We start from the raw sequence: 19,509 nt of genomic DNA, 5'->3' as shown, positions 1-19,509 counted from the left end.
GGATAAAACAATATTTTACAGGGCTCCATTATGGAGCACATAATAAATACAGAAATATTTCTTGTCCTTTCATGGAACATACATGAACAGCATAATATGAAAGTTGATCCTTCTGATTTCTCAAAGACCAAAACAAAAAAAGCAAATAAAATGCATACTATGAAAGAAGTTGGCACCATTGTGGCCTTCAATATTAATAACCAGAGCCTGTGAAATACAATCACCCACCCATCATAGATAAGTCAACACTAACAAGCAGAATTCTAGTTTTAATTTTACAATTTTAGTAAATTGCTAGTTGATGGATTCTACATCACAAATCAATTCACATTCTAGTTGATCACCAACACAATTTGCTACATTTTAACAGATTACTAGTTTCTACATTACTTAACTAAAGCACCAAGAGGTTCATGCAGAAGATTACTACAACTTGTCTACCCTAAGAAATGTTTTCTTCTCAGTGCACAATGCTTTCTGTTTTATTATAAAGTATTTATGCTACATGCAAGGGGGCATATGGGGAAAGGAGAAACGCAAACAAAAACAAATGAAAGGCAATGGTTTTGTATGGGGAAAGCAAAAATGTTCATATTAATGATGGTAAGGTATGATGATAAAAATGATAGATGAGAAAGAAATAATTTCCAACCTGATGCAGGAGTTCCTATTAAATACAAACATAGTACTTAATTAATCCTTTTATTATGCAATATATTATGATGAATCATAGAACCTAATTTATCTTGTACAAAAAATCATGCACATTTAAGCAAACTCAAATTTCATAAAATGTTGAACTACATTATTTGTGTTAACATAAAATACTATGAAGTAGTGATATAAAACAAAATGAACTCTAAAGCTACATATAACATACTATTATTAACATCGCATCTACTTAATGTCATAGTCACTGTCTAGGCTTGCTATATAAACAGTGACTATTGGATGTACAATGGCTCTTTCTCTTTTGGAAAGTATGAACAAACAGAAGAAAAATAAATTACTTTCAATGGGCATGTGAATTTCTTCACTCAGTTTACGGATGTTCAGTCTCTGTCAACATTTGAAAGCATTTTGACAATCTAACAAGACACTTCTACTTCAGAATCTGAAAAACCAAGCAATGCTATAAATTCATAATATGTTTGTTGCCCACATTACAATATGTCAGTGTATTCAGACTGCAAAGTGCAATTTTGCAGGCCCATTTCCTTCTACATCAAAACAAAATCTGCTGGTAACATCAGACAAGCTGAAGCTACAGACAAACCTGTTTATTTTAAATTTCTGACAGTATAATTATGATGTAATAAAACATGTAATCATAGCTCACATAATTTTGAGTCTGGGAGAATAAGGGGAGATTACCAGAAATGGGAAGACAAATGACACAGCTTTGGCATATGTCCTCAGCACAGCTACAGAAATAAAATACAAAGAAATCTGTAATAAGTCAAAGCCTTGCATACCAGATCTAAGAAACACTACCAGGTATTTGCTTCAACCTCTGCATCAACAAGATAAAGGACACTGGAAACTACTACTACCATTACACATAAATTTTAGAGTATAAACAGAAAGTTTTAAAAATGTTGTTCATGATTAACCCGAAGTTCCATCTCAGTAATAGCTCTTCTTCTCATTTGGCAATTATCCCACTCAATCACAGAGAACAGCACGATGGGCAAAGAAGAGGACAAACACAGCAAACTCGACGAATAAGTCAGAATGTCAGCAATTAACTGATATTGTAAGTGGACTTGCACAAAATGAAGATGAGGCTGACACATTTTACAAGAGTTTAAATATGGCAACAAGTGTGTCAGAAAATGCATTTGGGCTCCTCTGTACAGTTTTCAGTGTTTCCTACATTCAAGACTTGTTAATAATGACAGCACACTGTTTACACAATGTAATTGGATGTGGTCAAATATGCCATTAACAAACCATCAATAAGGCGTTAAACACCTTTTATAAAAGTTTGAACCTTTGCAAAACAAGATGGGTCAGAGTTATAGGAGGTTTAAAAAAATTCTTCAATTCACAGGGGAATGTTACATAGTAAGAAAAGTACTGTTCATCACTCAGGAGAAAAGATTTGACCTTGACAGTACAGAAGCCTGATAGCAACAAATCTGTGGCTAGAAATCCATGTAATCCAGTTGAGAAAACATCGCACAGTAATTGATTCTGAAGGGTTGTGATCAAACACTCCAGGTTGCGTAATAGTTCAGTCAAGTCTTACTTCTAAGTTAATTCATCTTCTATTACAGTGAAACCTCTATCCATCGTTCCCGGAACTATCGTTTTCCCGGATGCATCGTCCGTTTTGTTCGGTCCCGAATACATCCCATATAAAATAATGTTACATTTTCCCGCTTCTATCGTTCCTCGAACTATCGTTTTATCGCATCGATCGTTCAAAAATCTTAGTCCCGGCCCACAATTTTCCCGCAATGATCGTTTCTGAGAATTTAAAATGCTGGGTTTAGAGATAAATTAATACTGAAAGACGCATAATGTTTTTGGAATACACAGTAGCGGTAACCTGTTATGTCGCCCAACCAGCACATTCTTTTGGAATGAGGGTCAGCGGTGCAGGGGTGATAGTTGGAGTGAATGGCGGTGCTCATTGTCAGAAATTTTACGATTTTAATTATGGTGCACTCATATTTCGTTCCAGCGATGCCAGATGGCATGTGCAGTGTGAATTTCTTCACAAATGCTTTTATTATAAGTACAAAGGAAAGGCGAGCGAAACTTTTTCATTCTTCTGGTTCATATCGTGTCTTCTACAGCTACGTTTCGTTGAGTTCGGCAGTAATAGTACTTCCATTTTTCCTGTTATAGTCCGCGAAGGTTGAGGGAGCGGTGAGGAAGAGGGAGAAACGACGAATGCGAGCCCGAACTTTGCCGAGTTTTGCCGAAGCACACGCTGCATTGGCAAAAGTGAAGTCGTTCTTTTATGCGCATAATATTAGTGAACGTGACGAAGAAAACATTTTGAACGTGGAAAGGGCTCTGTTTGGCCTAAAACGTAAAGTTTCGACAAACCAGTTGTCCATTAAAGACTTTTTTGGTAAAAATAAGTAACTTTGAAAGAGAAACATTGTTTTTTTTTAATTTTTAATGCTTTCCCGCATCTATCGTTTTCCCGCATTCATCGTTTTTATTTCCCACCCCCGCCGAAAACGATGCATCGAGGTTTCACTGTATTTTCTCTTTTCTATTTGTCTATTATATAACATGAGGAGGAAGTGACAACCTCTGAAATGCCAATAAACTTCTACCAGACTACATGGTGAAACAACCCAGAAGACAGCCATCTTCAATTTCCCACTACTTTGCCTTGAGAAAATGTCCTCTTCACAGATGGATGTGCAATTACCATAGCACCTGCAACCAAACTGCAGTTTTCTGGGAAAATTGTTGTAAATAATGTATCTATTAACCAAACAACGAAATAAATAACAAAATTGCGAGAAGAAAGGCATATTCCTTTTCAATATAAAATGCCAAAACCAGCTTTATATGCCTTCAAGAAACTGCACAATCCATGAAATAACAAGTACATTTTAATTAAATCTTCAAGAATCACATTGTTTTGTATCTGCCATTTTACTACCCAGATCTGAACCTGACAAAAAAAAAATGTGGTATAAGGTGAAGGGAGGGCAACACCTACAAACATTTTGTTTCATATTTCTTATGTACGTTCTCTCTTTAAAGAGAAATTTCAGCAGATGGGGAGAGATTATTGATGCTGCCGAATGACATAAAAAACGAAGCAGGAATAATTAAAACAATACAGTACTGCGGATAAATAACTTACCAAATAACAATGAGCTTATGTGGATCTAACAGTGATAATAAACAACATTTTGAAGAAGGGTGTTAGGTTGATCTTTCTGGAGTGAAAAACTGCTGTAACATGCAAGTGTTTATGTGCAGTTAATACATAATAATTTCACTTTTCCTCACATGCAAAGTTCCTGTTACCAAGAATCATTACATATATTAGAAAATGTGAATAAAAAATACAGATGAAAACAAAGGTTATTTAAAATGGACCCTGCAGTTTGTGGACAAAAGATGCACACATACTGACTTGAACATAACCACTAAACCTATCACCTTCTACAACAGATATTGAGATTACAATCCTCCGAGACTAAATACCTAAGCAGGTGATTTCTTGGGCGTCTGTTCGTGGGCTTTTCGCAGTCGACGCCGTAGCTCATTAGGGTACTTGTCATAGCATTTCTTGCACACTGGCTTCAAATCACATTCATAGAATTTGGTCTTCTGGTTCATCTTCTGGTCACAGACAGAACAGGCAAAGTGGTGCACACACCATGCCTTGTTAAGAGCAGTGAAAACTGTAAACATAAAAGGTACATTTGCATAATGTTTCACACAGAAGAAAATTACGACAGGCCATTAAACATAATTACGGACTACACTATTTCACCTCTTCTACTTCACAGCGAACAATGACAATAACCTAAAGTCATTAGGAATAAATGATAGGAAAACATTAAAATGCATGTTAAATAAACAGGGTTGGTAAGTGTGGAGTCAATTCATCTGCCTTAGGACAGGGGCCAGTGGTGGGGTTGCATGAGTTGGGGAATTTCTTGAGAGACTCAGTTTCTCATGAACGACTCTGCCCCATGGATTTGGACATACAAGGTGTGACAATTAAGTTCCTGGAATGCCTACATGTATGTCACATCAAGTAGCAAGTTAAATTTCTGTGCGGTGATACGGCAGGAAATGTCCTTGGTTGAAAAATATAATATAATAAAAAAAGTCTGAAGAGTTTTGAAAATGCCTGGTGATCTAAACAACCTTTTAACTAATGACTATTAATTGGTGATGCAATCTTTTGCAATGTTATTCATGTTATTTTGTTTCAGAAAGATGTGTGAACTGAGTATGTACACTACCAGAAAATGTGCTAAAAACTACTGACCAAAAAATGCATGTTGGAGGAAATTTCTGATACAGCACAAGCTTTTGACTGTGTAAATCATAAAATTGTATTACCTAAATTACATTTTTATGGAATTCAAGGGATAGTTGCAAAATGTTTCATATCCTAACAGAAAACAAAAGGTCAAAGTAAAATCACCTTAAAGCAATCAGAATAATTTTTCTTACACCAGAAAACAATAAATCAAGGAGTTACACAGGAGTCAATTCTAGAACCCTTCATAATCATAAGATACATAAATGACATTCCTCCAACAATAAATACCTTAACAAAACCCATACCATTTGCTGATAACATTAGTGTCATAATTTATAGTAAAAAAGTTGACTTCCATGCAACATCAAACAACATTTTCTCTCATATTAGCACATGGTTTACTGTTAACAAGCTGTCCCTGAATCTAGATAAAACAAATATAATAAATTTATAACAACTAGCTCTCAGATATGCTTAAAGCATTGGTTATAATGGAAAGTGTATTCAAAAGTCAGTAAATACAGAACTCTTGGATCTGTAAATTTACAACCACTTAAAATTAGACAAATAATACTGATTAACTGATATACATAAGCTAAGTGGTGCATGTTATGCTGCAGGATCAATGTTGCTTATCAGCAACATTAACACACTGAAATCAGTTTCGGACATTTACACTCCATAATGAAGCATGGGATAATTCTGGGGGGGGGGGGGAATTCATTTAACTGCAAAAATATATGCACTTGCAAAACTTGTGTAAGATTAATGGCTCGTGTCAAACATAGGAATTCACACAGATGTTTATATAAGAGATTAGAGATCCATGTGAATATATATTCCCATATGGGCATTCAGTAACCTTTAAACAGGCATATTTTTCCTTTCTCAAGCATTTCCATTTCCAGAGTCTGTCCCTCATTACATGGCAACATTGTTCTGAATATTTTATTCCGATGGTAATTTATTCTTTAACACTTCCATTTGTCACTATTTTACTTCTTGAGTATTTAAAGTTCTCCAATTCTTTTATTCCATTCATATTACATTTAATATTATTTCTGCTTATTTCAGTTTCAATTGTATGATGCTCTCATATAGTTTTAGAAAGTGGTAAAGCAATGTAATCCCACTACAAATTTTGCATTACTAGGTATTCTTCATGCTCCAGCATGAGTGAAAAACATCTTCTGGGCCAGTACATGTCTGCCTGCCTGTCATATGTTTCATCAATTCTACCTCACTAGACTTTCATCTGTGCCCTTGGAACTAGGCACAAAGCAAACCGAGTGGATTTCACTCTGAGGGTTCCTACCCTCCAAGGTATACCCAGAGGACTCTTTGCCACAAGGTTTTCCCCCTTTATGTTTACCTCACTTCCTCCACTTTGAGCTTTGCTCACAAGCATCACTCCTGTAGCTTAATTTTCTACTGCAGTAAGTAAATGAACTGCAGTTGCAAAGATCAAAATTGTGAATGCAATATTTCATATGTGCGGACGTTGTGGTCTCAAGGAAAGACATTTGAGTCTGATCCCTGATTAGACACACACACACTTTTTCTGCTTACAGACTGAAGCCTTCAACTAAGCCAATAATTTAATTTTGGGAATGTGAAGAATACTTGTACGGTATCATAATCTGGAGTCTGAGTTAAACTCTAGGTCCCCTCTGCCCACCATGATTCCTTTCATATCCCTATAAATGAGAGCAACTGAAAATAGAGACCCACGTATAATCCCACCTAAAAAATGAATTCTATGGCCTTGGGTAGAGACCCCAAGAAAATCACAGCAGAACTGGAAGTACAAATAACAACATACCAACAAACTATGTTACAAGTAATAAAATTCAATATTGTCCAATTCTATTCCTTCCCAACTGAATCAGGAAGAAGAAATGAACATTATTCAGACAAGTATGGTATGTTTCAATAATTTCAATTAACTTGATATTCAATCAATACATGAAAGCCTATGCACTCTCCAGTATCTGGTACATGTTCTGTTTGTGTTTAAAGATTAAACACAAAAAAGTACCTCAAAACAATGACTGCAATGGACATGAAGAACATTCCTTGAGAATGTAGATCAATAAACACACGATTTCTTTAGTGGAGAAAAGGATGAAGTGGTGGAGGTAGTAAGAGCGAACTCCACATTTCTGATCTGCGTAAATATATTACTTTTATAATTTAAGGAGTGTCCCTGGCTTTGGTACTCCCTTATAGACGCAAGAGTTCAAGTTGAACACGTACCATCCCCTGCAATCACCTGGTTACACACAAAGCACAGATTTCCAAATAGCTGGTGATAATGCGTCTCACAGTAAGCCAGGCCCTTCTTCTCATAGTGGCGATGTCCCAAGAAAGGCTTCTCACACTTGGCGCACACAAAATGCTGCATAAACAAAACAGTTATTACCAACAGCACAACAGAAGTAGTACACATGACATGTATTAAGAGACAGGACTGTAAACTTAGCAGCTTAGATTAAATTCCAGGAAGGAATATTTTGAAAACCCAGAAGAGAGAATTAGAATTACAGGAGACAGCTCAAGGTAGACGAATTACAGAAACAAGTTGGAAGATATGTTTAGACAGTTTGAACATATAAAAAGAATGGATGACAATTTGAAACTCCTGCGCAAATGTTGACCCATGAGAAATCATTTTGCTTAAAAAACTTCTGCAACCAACCTCAGGTCACAGTGCAGCCCTAAATTTCAATTTCTTTCACAATTACTAGATCTTTCAACTATCATATTTCAACTGACAACAATCAAATACTCACCTCTCATTCCTCACCCCTACCTAGTGCCAAGGTTAAGAATGAGTAGGCGCTATACCTCCTCTCCCCCCAAGCACTCACATGGTATACAGCAGAGCAGCTTTACTTTTTACCTCAGTACTGTAGTCACCAGACATGTTGTGAGCTGTCAACCTGTGGCAAGTGGTGTACATTCTAAAAAAGCTAATCTCTTCGATTAATTCCACACTTTTAGTTATGCATGGATCCAAAATCAAACTTCAACAGCATATGAAATAATGGACGGTGAATCACACCAAGGAAGGTAGGTACAAGACAGATATGGTACGGATCAAGAAATAATCAGAATGACCCACACACAACAAATAGCTACCGCAGCACCAGACTGCTCTACATTTTCACCTGACCATGCCGAATCCAGTCCAGCTTGGAAACTAGGAAACACAGCTCATAAGACATCTGGCGCCTACTGTCAGCATGAAAGTAGACAAGTGTTTTGAATGACTACATGCAAATGGAGAAACACAATTTCATTTCCAGAAAACTTACTTCCACATGCCAATGTTTCCCAAGTGCAGTCACCACACGCTCCTCAATAGGTCTCCTGCAAGCACCACAAATGGGAATACCCATCTTGTCATGGCAGCGCAGGCAATACAGCTCATTCTGAAAGCAAAACTCACATCTTTGTTAACAGTTACATGACCTACAATTCAAAACACATATTAAACGACTAACAACATGAAGCAGAGTCCTTCTTGAGATGGTAAGAGTAGGCCTAGCTAGTCTAGAAATTCCCCACCCTTTATGGAACCCATATGCCCATCATCAGTCCCTAACCTGAGCCAGGTAAATGGAAAGAACATTGTCCACCCTTATTTCCCTGATACATTTTCAGTGGCAGTTCACACTCCGGTGAGCAAAACACACCTTGTCATCCATGTCTGTCTAGTTTTTCCCAGGAGATAGGCAACCTGCATGAACAAGGGTCACTGTCACACAACAATGAGACCAAAGACCAGACTGTTGGAACAGACAAAAATATGAACCAAGGATATTGTTGGAAAAGCACTGTTGTGTGTACTACCAACCAATAAATTATTAATCTGTAATAATAATTAAGTCACAATGTTAATATTCATGCTTTTGTAAAACTCTTTATACATAATAAACAAATTATTAATCACATTCTAATATTATTATTTTGGATAAGTATCTAATTCAGTATGCATTATTTACATTTTAATAAAAATAATACAGTTAATTTGTAGACAAGAGTAAAGTTATTTAAAGGAAATACATTATTAATTAAACATCATGGGTCACGAAGCTGGCTCCCAACTTAATGTGGGTCCTGGCTGAAGAAGTGTAAGAACCACTGCTCTACAGAATATACCTTCCCAATATTGTTGGGTATTATTCAAGCTCTAGCGTGAGGAAAGAATAAAAACACTTTTGTCTCAAAAGCTGGGCAAATGAAATAACCCAGGGTCACTGCTAGAAAACTGATGCAGCTGCAAATATGGGAAATGAAGTCACTGTGTGAAGACAATGTTGCAACAATAAGCACTATGTCATATCAAAATACATTATTGCATCAATCAGAACTAAGAACTCTGTCGGGGCAAATTGTTAAAATGGAAACAGGTCAATCTTGGGTCAAAACAATGGCCTCAGATCACATTACAGGAATGTTTACCTTGGACATCACTGCTGCCTTTGTCATTCCTTTCAAGTAAGAGTGATCTAAATACCCCGTTCCTTTTGATCTTGGTTATCAATTAAGTAACCTGCTGATTTCACAGCCTGTGTTGTGGCATGAAGAACACCTACACAATTTCAGTGCAATCCAAAGGGTGCACCTTTCTAATCCTGTAATATCGTCCTTCCACCTACACCTACATCTCTTCCTCGCAGAATTTCCAACCAAAATTCTGCATATGTCTCATCTTCCCCACGTGTGTAATGTGACTCCGGATGGGTCATGAAATGCACGTCGTCCTTCCTTGATCATCCTGCTCAAAAACACATGCCTTAGACCAGTCTGGTACTTACCATTTCATTGGCTGCAAACCCAGGACGACTGCGAACTTCACGAGCCTCTGAAGTGAGCTCTATACCACAGGCTGTACAGTTGAAATGGTAGCCATGATACACCTCACCTCGAAAACGCAATGGCTTATCATCAATTAGCCCACTAAAACAAGCAGACAAATGTCTTTTAAATAAAATCATCTTCTTGGGGGGGGGGGAAGATTGTATTTTTATGGCATTTCATACACTGCCAATGTTGCTGATGAGAATCTTCAGTAACAGCCAGTCTTAACTTTTAATTACAATTACTTCTAAAGATTACATAGCAGCTGCAGTAACAATTTTATCTTGGGCACGTAAATTCACCAACAATTCATTGCAAACAGGTAATTTCTAGGGACACAATTATAGAGTTAACATCACGGTGAAATATAAAATCTCTTATCACAGGCTGCATTCCTACAAAAAGCAATCCACAATGTGTGTGATCTACAAAAGGCAAGGACTTCCATGAGCAATGTTTTGTCCTAAACTTGCGCTTTGCTAGTTTTTGGTCAAAGTGTGTGGAATTCTGAACGCTTTTCACTTATAAGCAGTTTCTAGCATGCACCCAAAAAATAATTACTTGATATCAAGCATTTCAAATTCAAACTGATTACTGAAGACTTACTGGCACTTATGGCAGATATATTTGCCAAGGCCAACAGCTTTAGCCTCAGCATTGCACTCGTGGCACAGCGCACGTCCCTGATTGCGGATAAAACCCAGGTCTGCAAGTTCCTTGTCACACATCTCACAACGAAAACAGCGGGGATGCCAGTTGGAATTCATGGCCTTGATCACGCGACCAATCACAAACTCTCCTGCAAAAAAAAGTATAAAAGAACCTCAGGTAATTAATACAGATGGCAGAGCTCATGACTTTGTCATATTTTGCCCCATTCTGCGTTCTCCCTCAGCCCCGCCATGCAAATGTTGGGAAAGAACAAACTGACATACAATTTGAAAACAATGAGAACAGGACTGGAAAGCCAATATGGATTACAAAACACAAAGCCTCAATTTCATAACTGTTCCTTCTATACTGAAAGTAATTCTTTGCTTCACTGGATTATAGTCAATAAATCATGACCAAGATACTGAACCAATACTGGCATTCCAATTAGCAAATGGCACAGGATAGGAATTACACATAAATACAAGCACACACTATGTTTACCTCTAAAGACATGGAAAATATGAATGACAAAATAAAATAAAAAACATGTACATAGACGGAAAAAAACCAACCACATTAATTAATTCTTGCATTAGAACCTAATGGATTAGATACTGATCAATCCAACCCACATCACCAAAACATGCTATGTTAAGATCCAGTCTTTAAAATCATCCCCATTTCATTCATCCTAGTTGTTATGCTACATACCATTATTTCAGTACAATTCTGTATACATTTCGTTTCTCATGTAATGATAAAATTTTAAATAAACCTTGATTCTGAACTGGCAAATATTTGGAGCCATGGCCTAGTAAAAGAAACAAACAAATTCCATTGCTGTAAGACGCTACTTACCACACTTCCCACAGCATGGTGCAAAGAGCACATGGAAGTCATGTTCACAGTACTTTCGACCCTCAAACTCATAGAAGATTCCTTCTGGGAAAGCTCGAAAACACTGCGCACAACTGCAAACATAACAGACATTAAATACTTCCATTTAACTAACTTCAAGGATTAAACTCACAGGTACAACGCATACAATACTTAAAATTAGTAACTTACACTTCACTCTTAACTGAAAGAAGTAAGAACAAAATATAAACACCATAAACTGGAACATGAGAAAGTAACATGGAAAAAAGGTTGGGGGGGGGGGTGTTTACAAAAATATATTTAACACAAAGTATCATGTACTTGTTTCAATGTCACAATTGTTTTGCACAACTGTGGACATGCAGAATTAATCTGTAAAACTGAAAATGACTTTAAAATTAGTTAACAACTGTCATTCTGGATTACCACAGAAAGCATCACATTTCCACAGTATAGATATTGTAACATTAATACAAAACAGATTTATTTTGCACAAATACAAGTACAATCAATATTTCATGGATTAATGCCTGATACTCCACAAATCACGGTCCCGATTGGGTACACACACATCTTCTACAATATAATAATACTCCTTGGTCAAGCTCTGTCACTTCAATACACCAGAATCCTTTCTTTTATAAGATCTAAAGCTGTTCTAGCACAGCATAGATGACTGGAGTTCCTTCTCGAACAATCTGCCATGTTCCATAACTTCCACAAGTGGCACATTACTTCTTATGGAAGGGACATCTCTTCATAATGAGGCTACTAATGGCACTCTCCCATTTGAAACCACAATTATACCAACTCACATGGTTCTATACCATGTCAGGACAGCCAGTCTGAGATCTGAACTGGGACAGTACTGTCACAGACAGAATGATAGTACACAGCACACAGTTACATTTGGATGGACTTTTTAAATTTGATATTGAATTACTTTTAAAATATTATAATAATAATAAACTGGACATGAAAAACAACACATTAAGAATCACATAAGAATATATAATATAACTCCATACAAATGGGCAATATAACTATAGAAACTGTATATAGCATAACAATACAATGACGTGTATAAACAGTAGCTTTACGTATGAGTGTGTGCACGTGCGCATGCATATGTACATGCATACACACACAAAACAACAGCAGTAATAATTAATTTTAACCACACTATTAACTCAGATGTTTTTACATGATAAAATGGAGGGCTTTATAGTAAACAACTTTATGGTTCAATAGACAACAACTATAGCAGATCGGAGATATGCAAATCAATAGTTTCATTTTATAGATAAGATTCCTGATACTAAGCAGATGTACTCAAAACATGCAGGGAAAAGATATGAATTACTCGTAAAAGAATTAATAATATATTAAAAAGACAGTAATTAGTATAATAAAACTCTAAATAACTTAAGACCAAACAAAACCCTAATAAAAAAAATACCACTCCTAGTTTTCAAAAGAATAATCTTAGTTTGGATAAAAAACAGCAAATAAAAAGTTCGTGACAAATATTGCATTAGAAATTACTGTCTGAGCAGAAACTTATAAAAATCAGTGAAGATGATATAACACACTGTGAAAGCAAGTGGTTCACATCCTCATTCCACACAAGAATGTCAGAGAGTAGTGCATACTCACACGAAGCACTGTGGATGCCATAATTCCCCATTCGAGTTCACAATCTTCTCATGTGGTTCAAACCCGTCCCCACAGCGGGAGCAGAACATGTTCCCCAAAGGCATGCTGATACTGCAACACATAGCAGACAGCATCAGAACTAGTCTTCACTTTACTCAAACTACAACAAGAAATTAAAGCACCTAACCCAACTCTGAGATCACCCAAGTTCCGAGTCAGAGCTGATTCCCTGAACGTATGACCAGGGTTAAATACGATGCTTTTCAGGGCTGTCACATACCTCGTGGGGTGATAACAGATGAGTATGGAGTAATGCAAAGCAGGGGAAAACCAAAAGCAGAGTATAATTATTTCCTATTCATAAAGAAAGATACATTTAAAAACACTTAACCACAAACAGAACTGTTTTAACATAACATGAATCTACGTAATATTAAACTGGAACTTCCGTCACAGATTAATGCAGATTCACACTTTTTCCCCCCATTCACAGCTGGGTCCATAAACTGTGAATCCTGCTTGGAATACATTGCAGGATGGTAAAGCATTTGCTCTCCTGAAAATTTGAAGATGCCTGTCTTCTAGGTTCTAGTGGTGTGCAGTCTGGGAGAAGTTTAATGACATTTCAAATGTACCTGCTGGGTCTTTCATCAGGGCCCTGATCTTGCAGACAGTAGGTACCTCTAAAACACCAGTTAATGTCTACCAGACTACACTACGACCCAGAAAACAGTCATCTTCAATAAGCTGCTATGAGAACCTCATATGGTAGCAAAAAAATTGAATTTTAACTCTCAGTTGTTCATCCTTCCAAAAGTTAATAAAAATGAAGTCTATGTGGACTCTAGGACTGCAGTCCCATTTATCAGTTCCATGGAAAAACATAGGCACCGTATCATACTTTCATCAAACTTTCCATAGCTTTTCATCATGAAGGTGGAAACAGTTCCTCACAAAAGTAATTTTCATTCATATAAGAACATGTGCAACTATTTCTCTGCAGTAATGCCAAGCTACAATATTTTTTTAATAAACACAAATCTTACAAAATAAAATCAAACCCCAATCACAGAATTCTAACTAAAAAGAACATAAATTTGCATATTTTGCAGTTATGCTACCACACCACTGAATAGACGGTACAGCTCAAATACCGGTATGAGAACTGGAATTTTTCTCAACTCTATTATATCAAGATTGGCCCTGGGCCCTCTCACATAAATAAAACATCAAGGTTAGGAAGGTTTGGAGCTTAATCTTCAGAATGATTTTATGGCATGGATCTTAGGTATATGGACAGCCGTACTTTTTCCTCTACATGGATTCTTCAATTATAGTTTCATTTTCTGTTTTAAACACCTCTGCATACAGAATAAATGCACATCCACACGGCAACAAGTGTGCCATTACCTAAACTGTGCCGTGATCATCTCGCTCACACTGTGGCTCTCCTTGGGAGCCAGTGCAGGTGGCTGCACAAGGGCACCACTGCTGCCACCAAAAGCCATGCTGTCTAGAGTGTCATAATCATATAATGTGTCAGCCATGTTGCGGGCCAAGTCCAGAGCACCGCAGCTCTCCATGGCCATGTGCTCTTTTCTACGAACATACAACTCGCTGTGCTCCAGCCTTTTCAATGCCAAAGGGATGCTGATGTCACCTGCCACTGAATGATCTCCTACATGTTTCATGTTATCGCCACAGTACATATTTACACAATTTTCTCACCAAACAGTGTGAGCAGTATTTACCAGTCCCCAAAGCACACTTCTTGTAACACGACAAATTCACATGCACACTCAATGTCAGTAACACGTAAGCTTATATAAGTCAATACTCTTCATAACACAACAGGATGGCAATGCTTCTGAACAGCAGTTTGTGCATCAGCAGACTTTTAAAACCAAGTTTCCCTTTGCTATCCTAAAACAAAACAGGCTTACAGGATGTTTATGTAAAATTGGTGGAGTGTCTTTATGTCTACATCAAGTCATAATGTCTTATATCTGTAATAACAAGGGGGAGAAATCATGACTGACATATTTCTTTACTGTTAAAACTTGTGCAGTGTTCAAAAGCATGGATTCATACAAACAAGTTTCAATTAAAGCTAATCTCTTTCTTCTCATATAACATACTGCAAAGCTAAGCTGTATGAACTTCAGGATCAAGTTCATGTATCAGCATATACAACACAACATGCAGATCCAAGTGTTCAAGGCTACTGTATGTCTCATCTGACACCTGGACACACAGGCAGTGATGCATCCAGGTAACACGTGAGACAAAAATATTCACTGACTGAAAATGAAGGAAACCACACATGAAGACACAGAAGTCAGCTTCAAAAACTCCGCAAAATTTCAAATCAATGGAATAACCTACGAAAAGTCCATATGTGACTGACGGAAAAATCTTTTACTTTGAGTGCGATTTATGAAGGTACAAACACATTAAATAAACCCAAAAAGACAAATACAAATCAACTATACTGGAAACCTAACAGTTTTTAATCCATTCAACATATTACAAACGCACGTCATGTGACACCCTCTTTATTTTGCCTGAATAGACCTAAATTACATCTGAAGAAAACACTCCTACCAGAAAAGTAACTATAACACTCATATTTGATTCCAACAACCATCTGCCACCAGTAATCCAATGTAAGACCAAGCACAATCATTGCTCAGTTGTATAATTAATTACACCCACAACCTTCAACTCTTATTACAATAAATCACTATATTAGCACTCTCTACACAACTCTGCAACACTGCACCCTTCACAAAGCAAGCAGCACGCTTCTCCTTATCTTTCTGAGCCAACAGGTGCCAACCTGGCCAAGCCCATGTTTGTTTGCTGATGTCGTCAGCTAATTTTACTGCACAGATCAGAAACTCTGCTCTATCAGAGAAGTATGGGCATCAAAAATATGAGAGTCACCAATGGAGAAAACTGCTGTTATTTGTCATGTGTAAAATACTGATCTAATAAGGATGTGACTATTTTCCATTATCTCACACTCCGCACAGTGCCGTACTGTGGGACATTAACATTATGTCTGCACCTTAAGTTAATTAGTCACTAGATAGAGGTAAAATGTCTGCTTTACACCACCACTACAGTCTCCCTCAAAAAAAATCTGCAGATTCATGAATGTATATTTGTCATGACAAAGACAGAACTTTCATTTATGCAATAAAAAAGGAATGGTGAGATTTTACATACAATTTTTCACACAATATACACATTCTCCTGCACCTTATAACAGACAGCCAACCAACCCTATGGTAACAGAATGCAAAGCTTCAACACTGCTAATATGAAGCACCTTCCACATCCTCACAACATATTTCACAAAGACACAATGCCCTTCTTGATCACGCAAATGATCTTTTGCCACAAGAATTAACAGGAAAAAATTTAAAATTAATATTTTGCTCAGCAACACAAGCTAAATGTTCACCCAACCTCAAGCTATATGTTCATCATTATATGAATATTAAGTACAAACCATAAAGGTACTAATTATTCTGTGTGCATCCCCATTTCATCAACAAACTCCATATGGCAGCCTTCCTTCAACGGACAGGTGTTTCACTAGATTAAAAATTCGGTTGTTATAAAACCAAAGGGTTAATACCAAATTGATCTTTCAAAACACATTAATACGGGATTAATGTTATTATTTACATAAAAAAGAAGCATTTCCTTAACTGAACTACATTCTGTCACGATCAGAAACCACCTACAGGTATCTTATAAAACATATAATTACAAGGTAGAAGGTATAATTTGTACTCACCCAGGCATTGGTGAAGTTATAAAGTTTAACTGAGGAAGTCAAATCTCAGCAAGATGCTACAAACAGAAAATTCACAAATTAGCATCTTAATGGTCTAAAAATGTAAATGTTCACCTGTAACACAAATTTGGATAACTGTCTAATTACTGAACTTTAATGTATGATAATCACATTCAAAACGTTTAGGTCCCAAAACTGGTGACAATGTACCTTTTATCTTCACAATGACAATACCGACGTAACACTTTGATATCAAGTTTTAGAAGATATCCTACAACAAATTTAATCAAATTCAGGCCTGTTACTGCATAAACTGACCCACATGCCACATGGCAGGCAATTTTCAGGGATATTTTTTTATAATATCCAATGATACTGAATGACCAGGCATATGGTAAGCTATTGGGCAATAAAGATTGAAAATAAATACAAGCATTTGTCGAATTTCCACACAGTAACACTGTGGACACCAGGGCTGTGGAGTCGGAGTCGTTGAGTCGGAAGCAATTTTAGGTGGATTTGGAGTCGGTAAAAATGTACCGACTCTGACCTCGATATAAAATCTTAAGAACACTTTCGCTACCGTGAGCCACATGGTGTGGGAATAATGCTTTGTAACTTTGGCTCCAATACAAACTGTCTACAAATCAACCGATTTCTGCAAAAATCATTATACTCATACTTAAATATGGGTTATAAGTTTAAAAAGTAGCCTGATGATTCGCGTGGTGGTGGTGATGAAATCTCTTATGGTGCCATTTACCATTGTAGTAGGTTTCCCATTATTAATACATATTGAGCTTTTATGAAGGAGTCAAGAGATTTTAGTACAGCTCGACAGCCCTGGTGGACACTCTTCTAGTTTGATATAACTGAAGAAAATAGGACTTAAATTTTGTGCTCTGTTGATCAAGACATGACAAAAAAAAAGTCAGAATTACTAACAATAGGCCTAATCCCTATGAGTAGTAACTGATGTTGGTTGTGATGATTATCCGTTCTCCGCAACAGGTAATGGCCCTACATTATTTCTCAAAAGAACTGGTGGCTGAGTCAAGTTCTGCTCTTTGTGACTAGCCAATAAGTGCAAAGGGGGTGTGCTGATAAGCATAATATACTCAAATTGTCCAGAAACTGACAGCATTAACAGCCAAACTGCACTGTTGCAAGTCTTCACCTGTTCCTTGCATAGTGTATATAACCTTTATTTCTAATGGAGAAGAAAGGCTTGGATTTGTTTAACTTAACTTGCCAATGAATATACAGTATTCACAAATACGTGGATTTTTTTCCATGCAAAAACAGTTTGCATTTACTGGAAACCAAAGTTCCAAAGTGCAGGCATAACTGTATGTTCTGTGTTTCCTTCCCATCAATCCACTCTACCACCTTAGCTTGCTCCCAAGTCACACAACATGTGACTGGTGCATGCTTCTGGTACAAATTCTACTCAAAAACAATGTGGTGGGCTACGATTATAACACATACTGAGAAAGGTGTATCAGTAAAAAAACGTTCGATTTGTTCTTTTGGAGGGGTCCAAGCACTTCTAACTAGAAATATGTACACATTTCTAGTAACATCTCAGCAAAAAACGGAATTCTTGGCACTTACTCACATAAGCATATAGAGATTTTTTACCAAATTCTAAAATTAATATTCTGCCCAAAGGAACCTCTAAAACGCTGCAACGGAATTAACTGAAAATTCATTTTTGCAAAAAAAAAAAAAAAAAATGTAAACTATATTTTTGGGTTGTTAGTAGGTAACACGTGTCCCGTATCAACCCATTTTAATCACGTCATAAACAGAACTTTAATAACTAACTTTCTCTCCAGACCCTATAAAGTAACTGGCTGGCAATGTTATATACTAAACATAAACTTTACTCTTTTTAAGTTCTAACTTTAATAATACTACCCATTATTTAACAAACGTCCTCTAAAAGTACAAAGTTTAGTTTGCTTACCTTATCTCTGTACCTGGATTGTAAATAAACTGATAACAGTTATGTTAACACCTACCTATTCAGCGTTTCAACACCCTTCTTCTCACATGACGTAATTCTTTACATTTCCTACTAACTAAACGACCCACCCATCTCCATATTTGGGTCTTCTTGTAGAGTTGTGAGCGTGGACTGTAACAAAATGTTGGTATTAACTGTGTTTGGTAGGTTGGTATTTGCTGTGGGTACAGGAAACAGAGTCGGTTAGGTCAAAAGTAATATATAATGTCTTGAAACTGACATTGTAATTTTCAGTACTTTTTCTTTTACAGTTGGAAGTGTTCAGTACACATGTGAAAAATGTGTAAAGCCATACACGTTTCCCTAATGTTTTAGAAGTAATATAATGGCTGTATGAATGACCAGTTTATTCCAGTTTCATTTCCGTTTTTAGTACGTAAGCATTACTTCACATTGGTACGGATAGATGGCAGATTTGAAAATCTCTGTGGTTCCTAAATTTCGATAAGATTTTTTTTTCGGCTTTTACCTACTTTTCTTCTTATTCAAGAAGAACAAAATATGGAACGATTTGCAATACAATTTACGCTCTTTCCAATTTCATTCACTTAAAATGTCTTAAATGACCTGCTGTTGGCTATAAAAGTTGCAGTTTTAACAATGACATTAAATAACTTTTTGAATAAATCACTGTCAGCC

General features: G+C 36.6%; 1 protein-coding gene across 3 annotated transcripts; it reads right to left on the bottom strand.

Annotated features, from left to right (window-relative positions):
• Nucleotides 1–686: 686 nt before the first annotated feature.
• stck (LIM zinc finger domain containing stck) lies at nucleotides 687–19,023 on the bottom strand. 3 transcript variants are annotated; one of them, XM_022062681.2, is made up of 9 exons: nucleotides 18,866–19,023; nucleotides 16,842–16,897; nucleotides 13,034–13,144; nucleotides 11,357–11,469; nucleotides 10,451–10,643; nucleotides 9,802–9,943; nucleotides 8,296–8,412; nucleotides 7,235–7,376; nucleotides 687–4,385 (listed from the first exon to the last, which is right to left on the bottom strand). In XM_022062681.2, the coding sequence occupies exons 2-9, from the start codon at nucleotides 16,847–16,849 to the stop codon at nucleotides 4,186–4,188; spliced, it is 1,026 nt and encodes a 341-aa protein (XP_021918373.1). In that variant the 5' UTR covers nucleotides 16,850–16,897; nucleotides 18,866–19,023; the 3' UTR covers nucleotides 687–4,185. The 3 variants fall into 3 exon arrangements, with proteins under 3 accessions (XP_021918373.1, XP_087201257.1, XP_087201256.1); XM_087345131.1 differs by lacking the exon at nucleotides 18,866–19,023 and adding an exon at nucleotides 18,811–18,829; XM_087345130.1 differs by lacking the exons at nucleotides 16,842–16,897; nucleotides 18,866–19,023 and adding exons at nucleotides 14,444–14,956; nucleotides 15,638–15,816.
• Nucleotides 19,024–19,509: the final 486 nt, after the last annotated feature.

Source organism: Zootermopsis nevadensis, unplaced genomic scaffold (assembly GCF_977971745.1).
Source record: "Zootermopsis nevadensis isolate Lab colony 2312 unplaced genomic scaffold, Znev_1.0 Znev_ptg000008l, whole genome shotgun sequence".
Taxonomy (NCBI): domain Eukaryota; kingdom Metazoa; phylum Arthropoda; class Insecta; order Blattodea; family Termopsidae; genus Zootermopsis; species Zootermopsis nevadensis.
Note: the sequence above shows the minus strand (reverse complement) of the source record. Positions and strands in the feature narration are given on the sequence as shown.

Bases quoted from the DNA above. Each gene is read 5' to 3' on its own strand.
- stck (XM_087345130.1), bottom strand. From the start codon at position 14,742: ATGTACTGTGGCGATAACATGAAACATGTAGGAGATCATTCAGTGGCA. The intron at 10,644-11,356 runs GTAAGTAGCGTC...TTTTTTTTGCAG, and splicing joins ACCATGCTGTGGGAAGTGTG to GAGAGTTTGTGATTGGTCGC. The intron at 8,413-9,801 runs GTAAGTACCAGA...TTTTGCTTTCAG, and splicing joins GGTTTGCAGCCAATGAAATG to AATGAGCTGTATTGCCTGCG.